Raw genomic sequence first — 16086 nt, 5'->3', positions numbered from 1 at the left:
TGGAGTAGGGAAAGGCAGAAAAGAGGAAGGGCAGACATGGTAGGGCCCTGACATTAAGAAGAACACCCCAGCCATACCAGCAACCTGAGCAGACAAACAGCCAACGGAACATCAGTCAAAATAAAAGGGGTTTATGGATTTAAAAAACCCAAAAAACAAAAAGAACACAGTAAAAGATACCAACCAGCTAGCAGAAAGGACTCAGCACTGCCTTCAACCTTCACCTACTCAGAAATAACTCATATCTCAACCTCAGCAAGCCCCAAGCAGTAGAATGAGGCTGCCCTGGAAAGAGGAGGCTGAGACTCACAGGCTGGGGATTTAAGACCCCTCTCACCGTCCACCTTCCTTCCTTCCTTCTTTGGTCTTGCAAGAAGGAAGGCTCCATTTTTAAAGGCTGGAGAACAGCAGATCCCTGCATCCCCCTGCTACTGTGAGACAAGCCAGAAAAGTGAGTCAAGGCCATACTCACTATGGGGTCACCCCAAACAGCTTCAGACCAAAAAGCCTGCCTTGCTGTGATGCCCATTTACAGTGACTGCAAACATGAAGGGGGGGCCACAGGGTCTCTGGCTTTATTTCCCCAGGGTAGGGAGAAAACCCTGCAGAAGGCTAGGCAGAGGGGCCAGCTGGGAATTTCCCAGCTCTTCTGGTTCCCAGCAGACCAGCGTGGTCTCTAGTCAGACAGACGAAGAGGCAGGAGAGCACTGGCCTCAAACATCCCCCATCTTGTCCTCTTGCACTGTGGCCCAGGGCTGCTGTGAGCTAGGAGACCAGGGTTCCAGAGGGGCTCACTAGGTCCTGCGGGAGGCTTTCCCGGGCCTCCTGCATGCGGCGCCGGGCTCGACGGAAGGCCTCTGTAAGGAAAGGAGATATGGTATTTGGCTGCCCAACAGGCCCATGCTGACCCGGGGTGGCCAGCTTGGGGAGGGGACATACCCAGCACATTGTGAATGGAACTCTGCTGGCTGAACCCTTCCAGACGGTCCAACACACTCCGCATCCTTTTCCGAAGGGAGCTCGATTCCATGAAGGCCCTGCAGGGAGGCCAGCCACATGGTTACGGCTGTTCTCCACCCCTCAGGGATAAGGTGCCCCGAGGCAGAGGGCCAGGTCCCTCACCTGGACTGCTGCAGACAGTGCAAGCGGAAGGTGACGGTGCCTGTGGTCTCTGTGCGGAGTCCAAAGCGGCTCAGGCGTTCCCCCTGCGGCATGCCATTGGGAGAGCATCAGGTTTCTGCCGTCTCTAGACACCCCCGCAGTATGCTGGCCTCGCCCCGGTTCTTATTCCCATTCTTAGGAAGCACAGTTCTGTTGGGGAAACCTTATTCCATCACCCAGACTCTATTACCTCAAGGCTAATACTGGGCTACTGGGCTCCCCCAACTACACCAGGGAACATTCCAACCTCATCTGAGAGGCAGCGGTCTTACATGCTTACTGTGAATCCTTCCCACATCTGATTACTGAGGCCTTCAGTGACGGGGGAAAGAAAGAGCCCGTTATTCTGATGGGGACCAAGGGAAATCTCTAACTATACTATTTTCCAGAGACCTCCTATGATAGCAGTGTAGATATTGGAACCTGGTTCAAAATGTGGTCCTGACTTCCAGCTTAAGCCATAGGAAGGAAGCGGCTAATATTGAAGCAATGCACAACTAAGGGGTGTTGACCCAGATCCCACCTCCTACAGAACAGAAGGACAGGACCATCAGTTCCCAGCATGAAGTCGCTCCAAAGACAAAAGTCACCTTGAAGGATCCTGGTATCCGCACATAGGAGAGGTCCTCCAGTTCCAGAGAACCGCCAATGAAAAACCTCCTGAGCTCAGCCACCATGCCAAGCTCCACAGGTCTCCATGTGGAGACTGTCAGGGTGTGTGAGCCTGCGTAAGGGAAGAGGAGACTGGGGCCGGGTCCAGAAAGGGCATGTGGCCCCTCACTGACTCCCCAGCAATGACACAGGCCTAGACTTTGCTAAAACACCTGGTCTGGTGATGACCTGGCCTCTGGTGAAGGTTGTCATGGTTACCCATAGCACCTGTTTGGAAGTCAATCAGGGAGAAATTCAAATTTCTGCTCTGCCAGTTATTCCCTGCATACCCAGGACAGGTTTCTTAACCTCCCTGAAGTTCATTCTCCTCATCTAGTAAAATGGAAATAATACCACCTGCACCGCACAGAGTGGCTGGGAGAATAAGTGAGAAGTATGGCACAATGCCTGGCACACAGTAGAAGACAGATGCTTTTATTCCAAACTGAATGCTGCTTCATTCCATACACACATGCTATGAGCCGATTTTGCCATACAGCTTCTCACCCTGAGTCCAATCAGAGGAGCACGAAGCACATGGCAAGACTGTCAGGAAGTCAGCGCCAAGGCCACGCTATTGTCTCTAGTGGAGTGGGGCAGATAGTCCTCAGAGGAACAGGAACTCTTTCAAGCCAAATGCTTCTAATTCCCAGCTATCCCCACCCCTCACCAGAAGCATTCGAGTGTTAGTCTTGCTCGTAGGGCCTAGGGCATGTGAGCCACGGAAGGGCGGGGACAAGCGGTTACCTGGAGTGGCAGGCAGCACCACAGCCCCATAGCCTTCCACACGGTACCTCTGCCAGAAGTCCAGCGAGAGGACCTCACAGTAGAGCACAGGCCACTCCGGGAGTGCATCTGGGAGAAACGAGAGAAGCGGCCAGGTCACAGGCGGGCCTTCACCAAGACAGCACTGCTTGAGGGGAACCAAGGCCCAGGATCAACTGCTGAGCTACTCACCAGAAGATTCATCCTCATGGAGGAAGAAGGCTTCAAATGTGAATGGGTAGGAGAAGTGAGCCACCTTGTCCTATAAAAAGGAGTGTCATAGGGTGGGCAAGCCCTCCCTTGGAATTTGTTCTCCTTGTGGCCAATGACAAGGTTATCTTCACAAGGGAAAAAGAAAAATTATCACCCAGGTGGGAAATAGGAGTCTGAGATGCAAAGGGACACCCGAAGACAAGCTGCTGCCATGCTCAAAAAGGCAGAGAGGACCTCCGGGCCAGGTAGCCCTGCAGAACCCACACACAAGTCACCCAACTCAGAATCCTCCCCAGGGTGCACAGCACTTGGCCTGACAAAACCTCAAATGCCATCCCAGGAGCAGATCTCATTCCCTTCCAGATACCCGCTCTCATTCTCCATACCACTCCCAGGGACTTGGTGGTGCATGTCTGTGTTACTCCTGAGAGCTGCTGGAATGCTGGGCTTGACCAGTCTGAAAGCCAAAGAACAAATATAGTAAGCTCACCTGGGAGGAAAGCAAGTCGTTCAGAAAAAGACAAAGTTTCTTTATTCATTTATTCACACAATCTATCATTCATTTATCATTTACTGAGTGCCTGCTATGTGCTAGTATATCTTAGGGGTATCTTGGTAACTAGATAGAAAAGATCCCCATCTCTCATGGAGCTGACATTCTGGGGGAATCAGGGAGACAAAAAACAAACCAACAAGAGACTATTGGGTAGTGATGAGTGCTCTATTCAAACAAAACGGGAAGGGACTGAGTGACTGGGAGGCTCATTTAGGCCGGGTGGTAAGAGAAGGCCTTTCAGAAGTGACACAGGTTGAGACCTAAACTCAGAAAGAACCAGCCATGCTAAGATATGGCAGAAAGGGTTTCAGACAAAGGAAACGGCCCTTAAAAGGTTCTAAGGGGGGAATGAACCTGGCTGGGAAGAACGACTGAAATGTTGTACGGAAGAGATAGGCAGAGGCTCATTCAGGGTATTGAGTTTACATTTTATTCTAAGTGGGAGGCGAAGCTCTTGGGGGTTTTCAGCTCAAAAGGGACATAACTTGTTTACATTTTTTAAAACTCAACTTGGCTTTGGTGTCTGTGGCAAATGAACTGCAAATGGGAGCAAGGCAGGAAGCAGGGGGATAAGTCAGAAGTTGAATGCATTGGCCTAGACAAGAGACGGTGGTGGCTTGGTGTAGGGTGCTGGAGAGAACAGACAGGTTCACAACAGCTTTCGAAGACAGAACGCACAGGAACTGTTGACAGATTGGCTGGCTATAGGGAGCTAGGGAAAGTGAGGGATCAAGGATGTCCCCTAGGTTTTTGGCATCAGCAACTCAGATACTGCCATTCTGTTAGGATGGGGAATACCAGGGAGGAGAGGTTTGAGGGAAGAGGAGGAATCCAGAGTTCTCTTTGATCATGTTAGACAGAAATGACAAAGAGGTAACTGGATACGAGTCTGGCGTCCAGGCTAAGGCTGGAGGCAGAAACCTGGGAGTCTGAGACACATCGATGGTATTTAAGCCATGGGATGGATGAGGTCACCCAGGAAGACTGCAGACAGAGAGTAACAGAAGGCCTTGGCTTAGCCATGGGTACCCTCACGGTGTAAGATCAGCAGAAGAGAAGGCATTACCCAAGGAAGGTGAGGGGCCACCAGTGAGACAGGAGAGAGAATGTGGAGCCAGAAGCCAGAGAAGTGTGTCATGCAGCACAGTGGGCTCTGGCAAATGCTTCAGGAAGGTCAAGCGAGGTGAAAGCAGGAAAGTTCCCACTGGGTTTGGCAAAGTGGATGTGATCTACAACCTTGAAAAGAACAGTAACAGTTTCAGCAGAGGAGTGGGAAAGGAAGCCTGACCAAATGCCTCTACATCTGTCTGAATGGGTATAAAAGAGAGACTTAAGAATATTACTTACGAGTAGTTGGCAATTCCACAAAGAAGTGGACGTAGAGATTGTCATACTCATAGCCTTGGGCTGAAACTAAGAGAGAAAACAGGAAGCTATTTTAGCTTTTTATCCTACCACCCTTAGCACCCAACCCAGTCCTGAGGGTCCAACACACCCTGAGAGCAAGTCTTTTGAGGGCCAGGAACCCTCTGCATTTCCAGGAAAGACTCACCACTGAGTTTCCCAAGTACAGCAGACAAGACCTCTACCAGGGTGGAGGAGACTATTCACGGCTACATCTAGGCACGTGCCTTAGCATCAAGAGATCTATGCTAGCAAGACACTTACCTACCTCTCCATTTACAAAGAGCCGGAGGGCACCTGGGACAGTCTAAGGTGAAGAGAAGTGGGAAAGGATCAGCAGGCCTGAAGGGAACTGGCACTTCTCCTCCAGCCTCATCTACAAATCTGCAGATATCCTGACACTGGGGGTCAGATCCTGGGTGTCACTACTGCACTTTCTCCCCACCCTGACACTTCTCCACAGATCTGTTTCCTTCATTCCTAAGATACATAATGTAAGGGGAAAGTACATAATTTAAATGGCAGTAAGGACAATGCACTATGGGAAATTAGCCAAGCAACAGCAACTGCCCTGTGGTGTGCAATAGGAAGCCAGAATGCCCGGTTCCCTTTACACAGCTGAGGTCAAGAAACCAGGGAGTTTTCTTTTTTAATTATTTGTGCATCTGTCTTATCTAACTTTTAAATACTGAATATCTGTTGCTTATGCAATATGGAAACAGTGAATGTTAATTTTTCAGAGAAAGAGAGGGAGACCAGTAATTCTATCCTTGTTTCCAGGTCTAGCGATGGAACACTTAGAACGAGAAAAGACAAAGAACAGCACGACAGAATAGCTGAACTAAACCACTTTCTTTTTTTTTTCAGACAGGGTCTTGATCTGTTGTCCAGGCTGGAATGCAGTGGTGTGATCATAGCTCAGTGCAAACTCAAACTTCTGGGCTCAAGCAATCCTGCTGCCTCAGCATCATGCATAGCTGGGACTACAGGCATGTATCACCATGACTTGCTAATTTTTTTTTTTTTTTAATTTTTGTAGGGATGTGGTCTCACTATGTTGCCCAGGCTGGTCTCAAACTCCTGGCCTCAAGTGATCCTCCCACCTTGGTCTCACAAAGTGCTGGGATTATAGTCATGAGCCACCACGTCGGGCCTATATTTTTTAAGAGCCAAAATATGTGACAAACAGAAATGGCACCCCTGCCTCTCTATGGGGTATTTTGAAAAAATATCCACATGAAAGGTGAAGAAGACATTTTTCATCCTTATATTTATTTTCTAAATTAATTATAAAGTAATACATAAATACATTACCACTGATAAAAATTCAAAACTACCTGAGTTTAGGGAATAAAAAGCAAAAATCCCTGATATATCCCTCTCACTACCCACTACCCATCTACCACATCTAATCCCACCCTCCCCAAAAAAGCCACCCACAGCATATGCGTAGCCTTTCAGGCCTTTTTCTCGGCATTAACAGTTCTCTATCAACATGCAATGTTGCAAAACACATAACAAGGACTATATGTGCTATTCTTTGACTTCCTTTTCACACCGTAGAGTATACCTTGGAGGCCTTTAAGAGAAGTGCTGTAACCCATCCACAGTCAGAATGCTCCGGCTAAACACAGCTCACAGTGCTGCAGGAAGCCAAGCTACTCACCATCTCAAAGTCAGTGCCTACGAGGCTGCTGAGATACTCCTTGTGCCGGCCATAAAGCTGAGGAAACAAACCAAACCAAAACTCAAGATGTAACCCAAGCTAGACCAAAGTTCAGTTCTGAACAGGAAGAAGAAGAAAAGCAATAGTGGGAAGGATCATCAAGAGCTGGAGGCACAAGCACCTGACCCACCGCCATTTTACTGTGAAGCAGAGGCCCTGGAGTCAGCTGGTCTGGGGCAGAATCCTGACTCTCGCGCTTACAAGCTATGTAACCTTGGGCAGACTACTTAGCTCCTCAATCTCGGTTTCCCCACTTATAAGGTAGTAATAAGAAAAGTGTTCACCTCAAAGGGTTGTTGTAAGGACTAAAGGAAATAAGGTATGTAAAGTACCTAGCACAGAACATGGTAAATGCTCAAATAAATGGTTATTGTTATTATTATAATATGATCAAAAACTTCTGATATGTCAGCAATGCCGCCTAAGTCAGAAGGGGCTATGAAGGGCAAGGCTTTTCCCAAGCAACTGCTGACATCAAGTCCAGAAACGGTCTCAGCTCCAGGCACTGAGGCTCGTCCCTTCGATACTTGGAATGAACTCGCACTCACATCCTTGAACACACGCCGTTCCCGCTCCTCCTCCTCTGGCTGTGCGAGGGGGGAAACATTGTCGATCGTATATTTCCACAGCTCCTGCTTCTCTCCCTCCGTCTCGATCCTGTAAGGTCAAAGCCACAGAAAGGAGCGACCTAATAATGAGAGATGGGCCTGGGGATAGCTCCCAGCCCAGGGAAAAGCGATCAGGGGCCATACACCTCACTTGAAGTAAATGATGATAAAAATGGCTGTATTGATGACCAGGAAAGAGAAACAAAAGGATAAAGCAGTGAGGGCACCAGACTAGACTCAGACAGTATAGGTTCTGGGCCCATTTCTGGCCTGAAGTTATAGTCAAACTGTAAGGCACAACATTCCTGCCACCCAGTTCTTTCACCTGAAAAATGGACAGGTTGGTCCAGATAATTTCTAATTTATACTTCTGTCATTTTCAAGATACAGATATGAGGAACAGTGAGCCCACAGGAAAAGCCTGGCTGAGTTCACCCCACTCTGTTCTGGTCAGGTCCTACATTCAACAGCACGGAGAATCACTGTCACTTAAATGTATCACTGAAGTGATCCCTTTCAAATTGGTGCAGTTGCACATTTTCTGAGAAAGGAGTTCCCGGTTTCCTAAGGCCCATGACTTGGAACAGAATACGAACCATTGCCTGGGAATGTAAAAGTTAGAACGGATGAAGGACTTTCTGACAGTCTAGTTGACTAGGGACAAGAAGTGCAACCAAGGGAAGGAATGTCAGTCTCTACTACCCCTTTCTTCCTCTCCTTACCTGTAGGGTCCTTTGAGGCCCGTGAAATCAGGCTTTACTGTGATCACACCATTGCTATCCACCTTCAGAGTACACAGGACGTGTTCATACTTCTTATAGCCAAGCCTAGAAATCAGGAAAACACTAAGGTTGAGGTCAATGGTCCTCCAGGGAAAGAGGAAGAGACACTGAGCCCACTTCAGGGGAGAGAACAGAGGCTATAGGGAGAGCTGTCATGGTAAAACTTTCTTCCACGTACAACTAAGAAAAAAAGGAAGAAAAAGTCCTCCCTCTTCTTTAATACAGGATGATAAGAGGAAGGGGATAGCTGGTGAGAAGAGAAGAGGATGAGGATCTGAGGTGGCAGCGAGAAGTTTCACTCGCAACTAAGAACAAAACGAAGAAAAAGTCCCTCCCTCCCCTATAACCCAGGATGATAATAACAGGAAGGGGAGAGCTGGTGAGAGGAGAAAAGGATGAGGCTCTAAGCTGGCAGTGAGAAGCGCCACTCACTTTTTATAGGGCCCCAGGTCTGCCATGATGTGCATTGTCTGAAGAGGGGTGTTAATGACGTGGTTGTTCCTGACGAACTCCTCTGAGGGCTCCCAGGTGACAAGGCGTGACTTGAGGATGCCGCCCTCCCTGGGAGACACCGCAAAAAGGTCACTTCCTCGGCACACCCCAATGGAGCACACCCCAGTGGAGAGCCACGGCAGAATGGGAAGTTTGAGCTGGTGGACAAACTGCTTTGTTTTGTTTTTTAAGAGTCAAAATATTTGACAAACAGAAATGACATCCCTTCCCTCTCTCTGAGGCACTTTGGAAAAATGTCCACATGAAGAGTGAGGAAGACATTTTATATTTTTATTTATTTTTATTTATTTATTTTTTTTGAGATGGAGTTTTGCTCTTTTTGCCCAGCCTGGAGTGCAGTGACGCGATCTCGGCTCACCGCAACCTCTACCTCCTGGGTTCAAGCGATTCTCCTGCCTCAGCCTCCCGAGTAGCTGGGATTACAGGCACGCGCCACCACACCTGGCTAATTTTGTATTTTTAGTAGAGATGGGGTTTCTCCATGTTGGTCAGGCTGGTCTTGAACTCCCGACCTCAGGTGATCCGCCCACCTCGGCCTCCCAAAGTGCTGGGATTACAGGTGTGAGCCATTGCACCCAAGCATATTTATTTTTTAAATTAATCATAAAGTAATACTTGAATACTATATATAACCACTGATAAAAATGCAAAACTACGCAACTTTAGGAAATAAAAAATAAAAGCTTGCCCCCCATCCCATGCCCGCACTCACATCCCTCGTCTGTCCTGCCGGCGCCGCCTGACGTTTGCCATTCGCTCAACCAAGAATGAAGGCACCTCGCTGGCTGCAGTGGTCATTCTCTGACAGTGCTGGGAAAAGCAAGTAGCCCTGCGTAAGCCATCTGGTCAGCGCCACATGGGGCCAAGTACCTGAAGGGAAGTCTTCCTTCTGAAACCTCATCCAGGACCTGAACCCTGCAGGTTCCGCCACCTCACAATTATACATGCTAACGGAGGAAGCAGTGGCCAAACAACCCAAAGAAGATTTCTACCACATCGTGGTGTGCCTTTGGATTTTAAAAATGAGTTATTTATGTTAATATTAAAATCAGTCTGCATTCTCTGAGCACAAACCAACAAAACGTTGGGTTAGTTTGCTTGGTAGATGTTGAAGTTAAACAAGGTGGTTAGAAAATGCCAAATGGGATACAAGTATTTTGTGGGAAATCCTCACATGGTAACTGAGCACCAACTGCATTTTCATCTGCTTTTCCAAAACAGACAACCCAAAGTTAATTTAATTGATATTACTTTTTAAAGAGACAGTGTCTCACCCAGGCTGCAGTGTGCAGTGCTGCTATCATAGCTCACTGCAACCTTCAACTCCTGGGCTCAAGTGATCCTCCCACCTCAGCTTCCCAAGGAGCCAGGACTACAGGTACATGCCACCATGACCAGCTAATGTTATCAATCCACAGCTCTGCTAATGAAAGCATGTCAATCTTTCAAAAACATTTATTGAATACCTGTTCCTTGCAGAGACCTACAGAGTCATAGACAAAAAATAAAAAAATATAGGCTGTACCCTCAAGGAGTTTAAAATCTTACTGAGAAGACAGAAGCAACTGAAATGCAGTGATTGAAGAAAATGCAAAACAAGGTCACAAGGGTATTTTTGTCATTGGCAAATTGAGGACATAAGTCATTTTCCACAGCTATACTAAACTCTTCTTCAAACCCATATACTCAGAGTTTGGGCCAAATCCCCTGATGAATTTTATCTAGATTGTTCCAGACTCCACCACCTGTCTTTTTTCATGATGCATGGAGGAAGTCAAGCCCAATGGTTACTTCTCCCAGTATGCACTCTGCAAGTGTATAATCAGAGAACTGGCAGCTCCTCCAGGCCCTCCAGCAGGCAGAGAAGGGAGCAGCAGCCTCACCACCTGTAGACTGTGCCCATTCTATTGCAGGCTGGCTGCCAGCAGCAGCAGCTCACAGCGGTTCCTAGACAGGCTACCTGTCTCCCCTTACTAGGCTTCTGACATAACACAAGAATCCAGTGAGGCAAAAAAGCTAGAGGAAGCAAAGAGGGAAGCTATGAGACCCTGGAAAGAATAATACCTCCTCCAAATTGGTGTATCTATCAGAGTCAGTGTAGGTAAAGATTCGTCGGTTCTTCTTGCCACCTGAATTCTCCAGCTTCAGGATCTCCTGACGGTACTGATAATCCAAAGGACTCTGACAGGCTGCTTCATTTTGGTACAGATCTACTTCAAACTGAGGTTACCATAAGGAAACAGAGATGTGTACATCATTATAATACAGCAAACTTTTGCTTCTGTAACTATTTAATCAAATCAGTTCTACAGAGCTGATGCTATCTGACACGTTTTCATAACCAACACTAAATTAATGGATGGCAGGGGAACCAAGAACATTAGCCCTAAAAGGAACCAGACTGATAGTCTAATCCAAATCTGTGATTACAGATGGCATATAGCCCAGAGATGAAAAGTGCCTCACCCAGAATCATAAAACTGAGTAGTGGCAATCCCTGTTACACTGCCCTTTAAACACAACAGGGCGAAGTATAAACCGTTACAACCTGTCTGGAAATCACTTTGGCAATATGTATCACCAGTCATGTGGAGGCAGACCAGGTGGAACAGACAGAGCAGACAAAAGACACTGGCTCACCTGGCTAAAGAGCTTCTCCTGCCACCCAATCACAATCTCCTCCTCTTCATCTTCCTCTGGGCGGTGTCCACCTCCAAAGACAACAGAGTGAGTCAAATGCTTGAGCCGAACCAGCACCACTTCTTGCTCTGTGGTTGATTATAACCAGAGTTCCTATTCTTATATTTGCCACAAAAACCAGCTGGAATTCAGCAATTTATTAAGCACTCAACCTAGAGAAATGCTAGAGAGGCTGTATATAAGAGTTAGTATGAGTGGAAGCCAAGATTAGAACCCAAGAAGTCTTAATCACTACTCTAATTTGAGTAAAAGAAAATACCCTCCAGGAATTTTTTTGGGGGTGGGGGGGATGGAGTCTCACTCTGTCACCCAGGCTGGAGTGCAGTGGCACTGTTTCAGCTCACTGCAACCTCCATCTCCTGGGTTTAACGATTCTCCTGCCTCAGCTTCCCAAGTAGCTGGGATTACAGGCACACGCCACCAACCTGGCAAATTTTTGTATTTTCAGTAGTGATGGGGTTTTGCCATGTTAGCCAGGCTGATCTTGAACTCCTGACTTCAGGTGATCCACCTGCCCTGGCCGCCCAGAGTGCTGGGATTACAGGTGTGGGCCACTGCGCCCAGCCTCCTCCAGGAAATATCTAATCTAACTGGATATAAGAAATTGAAATTTAGGGGCTGGGCGCAGTGGCTCAAGCCTGTAATCCCAGCACTTTGGGAGGCTGAGATGGGCAGATCACGAGGTCAGGAGATCAAGACCAGCCTGGCTAACACGGTGAAACCCCGTCTCTACTAAAAAATACAAAAAACTAGCTGGGCGAGGTGGCAGGCGCCTGTAGTCCCAGCTACTTGGGAGGCTGAGGCAGGAGAATGGCATGAACCCAGGAGGCGGAGCTTGCAGTGAGCTGAGATCCGGCCACTGTACTCCAGCCTGGGCGACAGAGCAAGACTCCGTCTCAAAAAGAAAAAAAAAAAAAGAAACTGAAATTTAGATATAAGCTGAATAGCCAGCCCTTCCGCAGTCCAAACTGTCTGCGTTTGCTAGAAAATAACCCTGGCATTTTTATCTTTACTATTTCTAAAGCCATATATGTAGTATCACAAACACTGAAATTTAGGAGGCCAAGTGTCAGGAGAGGACAGTGAAGGCAAATAAATGATTTTTTAACAGAACCAAATCTGGCTGGACGCAGTGACGCGCGCCTGTAATCTCAACATTTTGGGAGGCTAAGGTGGAAGGATCACTTGGGCCCAGGAGTTTGAGACCAGCCTAGACAACAGAGCAAGACCTTTTCTCTACTAAAACTTTTAAAAAATCAGCCGAGTGTAATGGTGTGAACCTGTAGTCCCAGCTACTTGGGAGGCTGAGGCAGGAGGATGGCTTGAGCCTGGGAGACCAAGGTTTACAGTGAGCTATGATCATACCACTGCACTCCAGCCTGAGTAACAGAATGAGATTCTGTCTCAAAACAAAACACAAACAAAAACAAAGAAAACAAATCTAATCTAATACACTCTTGGCTGGCTGAGTATGCCTTTTTCAGAGACACATGTTTCACAACCCGCAAGCCCACACTCTTGCCCAGGAACAGCTCTGAACAGAAAGAGAAACAATAAAGGCAGACAGACTAGTGACCTGACACAACCACTCTGTCCTCTCCTCCTCATTCTTTCGGTTTCCCAGATAAGGAAAACCACAAGAATATAGTTGATCTTCATATGCACATTATATGTATATTTTTCAAGCAGTCCCCAGTTTAAAAATTGTTTTTTAAAGTGTTTATATGTGTATTTAGAGTTTGGGACACGTTTTCTCTTTTAAAAATGCCACAAATAGAATGTAGATTGCCAGGCAAATCTATAACGTATCAGAAGTATAGTACTTGTTATCTCACTACATTTGGCCACAATTCTGATTAGTATCAGAATTAGTAGTAGATGGCACATCATCACCATAACACCCACTGGCAGTTGGCTGAGGCCTAAAAGTGGCCAAGTCTATGAGGTCCTTCCAGAGCTCGGCAGCAGGCTGATAATGAAGAAAGTTGCTTGATGTGATTCTTTGCAGGTGAACCCTGTCAAGAAAAGCCCAAAATATTTGTTACCAGACACGCAACCAGGAGATGAACACAAAGCAAGGATTGGGGAAACAAAACGGAGGAGGTGGGGTTGCCAAGGTGTGCTGGGTGCAGACAACGGAGAGGAGGTGGGTGGGTGCGCGGTCCTATGGGGAAGACTGAGGGTGAGAGGGTGTACTGGGGACACAGGGCTCTGAGAAACTGGGAGCAACAAGGACGTGAATGGACTTGGGTGGGTCTGTAAGGGGTTCTTGGAGACTGTGAGTGGATGGGGGTACGGATAGTGAAAGAAGTGGGGAGCCCGGAGAAGAAGTGGTCGGGATTGTAAGCAGAAGTGGGGGCCTCGGAACACCGAGTTCGGGTTGGAATGATCTAAGGACATAAAACCATGGGGCCTCGGGGCTGGGGCGGTGTGACTACCGGAGGCGCAAGTTGCGCACGGGGTCCCGGGAGCGATACACTGCCTCCCCGGTGTCAGTGCTCCAGACGGTCTCCGCCATGACAGCTGCGACGCGCCGCGACTGCGCCGGAAAGCGCGCCGCTCTGTTTTCCTGGCAACAGAGACTCTGGATCGGGAGGCGACGGAGGTGCTGCGCGCGCAACCCGCCGTTCTCGTCACGGCGCCACAGTCGCAGTAGGCCACCCAGTGCAAGTGCAGCCCAAGCCTAACGCCCAAGAGGGCTCCGGGGTCCTGCCAATCACCGCTTACCATGTATGCGAGAAAAGCTCACCCAAAGCGGGACCTCGTGCGCGGTGCAAATGAGGAAACTGGCACAGCCATCAGCCCACCTCATATAGCCAGATGCAGAAATGATGATGGAGACCAGGTGATCTGAGTCTTCGCCCTCTACCTTTTCCACCATGCCACAGTTCCTTCCACTGAACGCATGAAAACTTTGGCCTGAAAATCGGTGGATGTAACTGTAAGAAATGCACCCATTATTCCCAAAGGAGTCAGGGTAGGTGATGGCCCTTAGCCAAACAAGAAAATACATTCTTGGAGGACAAAAAAGTGTGTCAGAAGATTTATTAGTCTTTGTGTTGATATTCACTGAACAAAGAAAGAAAAAACAAGGAAGTCAACAGTAAGGAAGGAAAAGATGTTATTATTGAACTAGTTCTTACCTTGTGTGTATTAGTTTTGGATCATTAAACCACTTTAGATACTGCACGGGCTTCCTGAAAAGCCAAAAAAGTGACATTAAGAAGTCATGCTTCGTTGGACTAGCAAAGGAAGGACATGCTGTAACCTCACGTCTGGCGCCCTGGCGCCTTGGGAATGTCAACATTTATCAGGCTTTTTCACATCTGGTCCTCCTCCAACAAAGTAAGCAATTGTCCCCTGAACTCAGGAATCTCATGCCAGTTTGATGATTTGGCATTGGAAGCTCTGGGTGCCATAGCCACTAGTTGTGTAACACCAACTCACCATAAATAGCACCATTTATTTATGATCTAGTACAGCTTCAGCACTTTGTTTTCATTGTCCCAAATCCTTGTAGAAGCCTCTCAAGAAGGTATTTTTGTTCACTTTAAGAGTGAAGTTCGTGAAGGCCAGGGTTTAAAGGACTTGCTAAACTTGGAAGTGGTGAAAGTACTAGGATTCCAGCCCAAGTTCTTCTGTCTTTTGAAGCCTAACCACCTTCCACTTTGCCTCATGGCTTCTCACCTACTAATTTATTCTATAAATGCACACATTTCTAACCTGGAAAATAATAATTTTAACAGATTAAAAAAAAGGCATCTTTCTAGCTCCTAAGAAATGGTCTCTCTAATGTTTCCTTTTGTGAGTAGGCAATCTGTGCCACATGCACAACAGCTGATAAAGTGGAGCTTGATTCTAGTTTAATTTTATAACCAAATCCAATGTACAACAAAGCTAATCTGACATGATTATATGCAAAATAGTTTCTATATCACATGGTATGGAGATATAAGCTATTTGTCAAGTAAGCAACCATAATTAGTATTATTTTTATATAGGTAAACTAAGTTTTCATATTTTGTTTACTGATTTCTATGAATCAGGATCCTTTTATGTTTAAATATTCAGTTTATTGGTCTTAAGTACATTGTTTTGCAACCATCATCACCATCCATTACCACTACTTTCTTATTTTTGAAAATTGAAACTCTGTTCCCATTAAACAGTAACTCCTGATCTCCCTCTTCCAGCCCCTGGCAACTACCATTCTACATTTTCTCTCTATGAAATTTGACTACTTTAGATACCTAATCCATATTGTAGCATGTGTCAGGATGGTTTTTTTGTTTTTTGTTTTTTTTTTGTTTTTTTTTTTTTTACTTTTAAGTTCCAGAATACATCTACAGAAAGTGCAGGTTTGTTACATAGGTATACATGTGCCATGGTGGTTTGCTGCACCTATCAACCCATCACCTAGGTTTTAAGCCCCGAATGCATTAGTTATTTGTCCTAATGCTCTCCCTCCCCTTGCCCCCCACTCTGCGACAGGCCCCAGTGTGTGTTGTTCCCCTCCCTGTGTCCATGTGTTCTCATTGTTCAACTCCCACTTATGAATGAAAACATGCAGTGTTTGGTTTTCTGTTCCTGTGTTTGTTTGCTGAGGATGATGGCTTCCAGTTTCATTCAAGTCCCTGAAAAGGACATGATCTCATTCCTTTTCATGGCTGCATAGTATTCCATGGTATATATGTACCACATTTTCTTTATCTAGTCTATCACTGATGGGCATTTGGGCTGGTTCCATGTATTTAATATTGTAATTAGTGCTCCAATAAACATACATGTGCATGTGTCTTTATAGTAGAATGACTTGTATTTCTTTGGGTATATACCCAGTAATAGGATTGCTGGGTCAAATGGTATTTCTGGTTCTAGATCCTTGAGGAATACCCACTCTGTCTTCCACAATGGTTGAACTAATTTATATTCCCACCAACAGTGTAAAAGTGTTCCTATTTCTCCACAGCCTCACCACAATCTTCCTGACTTTTTAGTGATTGCCAT

The 16086-nt window shown here is 46.7% G+C and overlaps 1 protein-coding gene across 9 annotated transcripts; it reads right to left on the bottom strand.

Annotated features, from left to right (window-relative positions):
- Positions 1 to 111: 111 nt before the first annotated feature.
- Positions 112 to 14343, bottom strand: MKS1 (MKS transition zone complex subunit 1). 9 transcript variants are annotated; one of them, XM_077970966.1, is made up of 19 exons: positions 14223 to 14343; positions 13807 to 14018; positions 12985 to 13094; positions 11020 to 11090; positions 10444 to 10599; positions 9092 to 9189; positions 8299 to 8427; positions 7807 to 7911; positions 7025 to 7133; positions 6417 to 6473; positions 5015 to 5057; positions 4694 to 4759; positions 3177 to 3247; positions 2770 to 2839; positions 2560 to 2667; positions 1752 to 1885; positions 1123 to 1205; positions 940 to 1037; positions 112 to 857 (listed from the first exon to the last, which is right to left on the bottom strand). In XM_077970966.1, the coding sequence occupies exons 6-19, from the start codon at positions 9175 to 9177 to the stop codon at positions 766 to 768; spliced, it is 1251 nt and encodes a 416-aa protein (XP_077827092.1). In that variant the 5' UTR covers positions 9178 to 9189; positions 10444 to 10599; positions 11020 to 11090; positions 12985 to 13094; positions 13807 to 14018; positions 14223 to 14343; the 3' UTR covers positions 112 to 765. The 9 variants fall into 9 exon arrangements, with proteins under 9 accessions (XP_077827092.1, XP_077827093.1, XP_014974645.3 ...); XM_077970967.1 differs by lacking the exon at positions 14223 to 14343 and having other exon boundaries at positions 11020 to 11147; positions 13807 to 13945; XM_015119159.3 differs by lacking the exons at positions 13807 to 14018; positions 14223 to 14343 and adding an exon at positions 13518 to 13620 and having other exon boundaries at positions 11020 to 11147.
- Positions 14344 to 16086: the final 1743 nt, after the last annotated feature.

Source organism: Macaca mulatta, chromosome 16 (genome assembly GCF_049350105.2).
Source record: "Macaca mulatta isolate MMU2019108-1 chromosome 16, T2T-MMU8v2.0, whole genome shotgun sequence".
NCBI lineage: Eukaryota > Metazoa > Chordata > Mammalia > Primates > Cercopithecidae > Macaca > Macaca mulatta.
The sequence above is the reverse complement of the archived record's forward strand: the minus strand, read 5'-3'. Positions and strand labels throughout refer to the sequence as shown.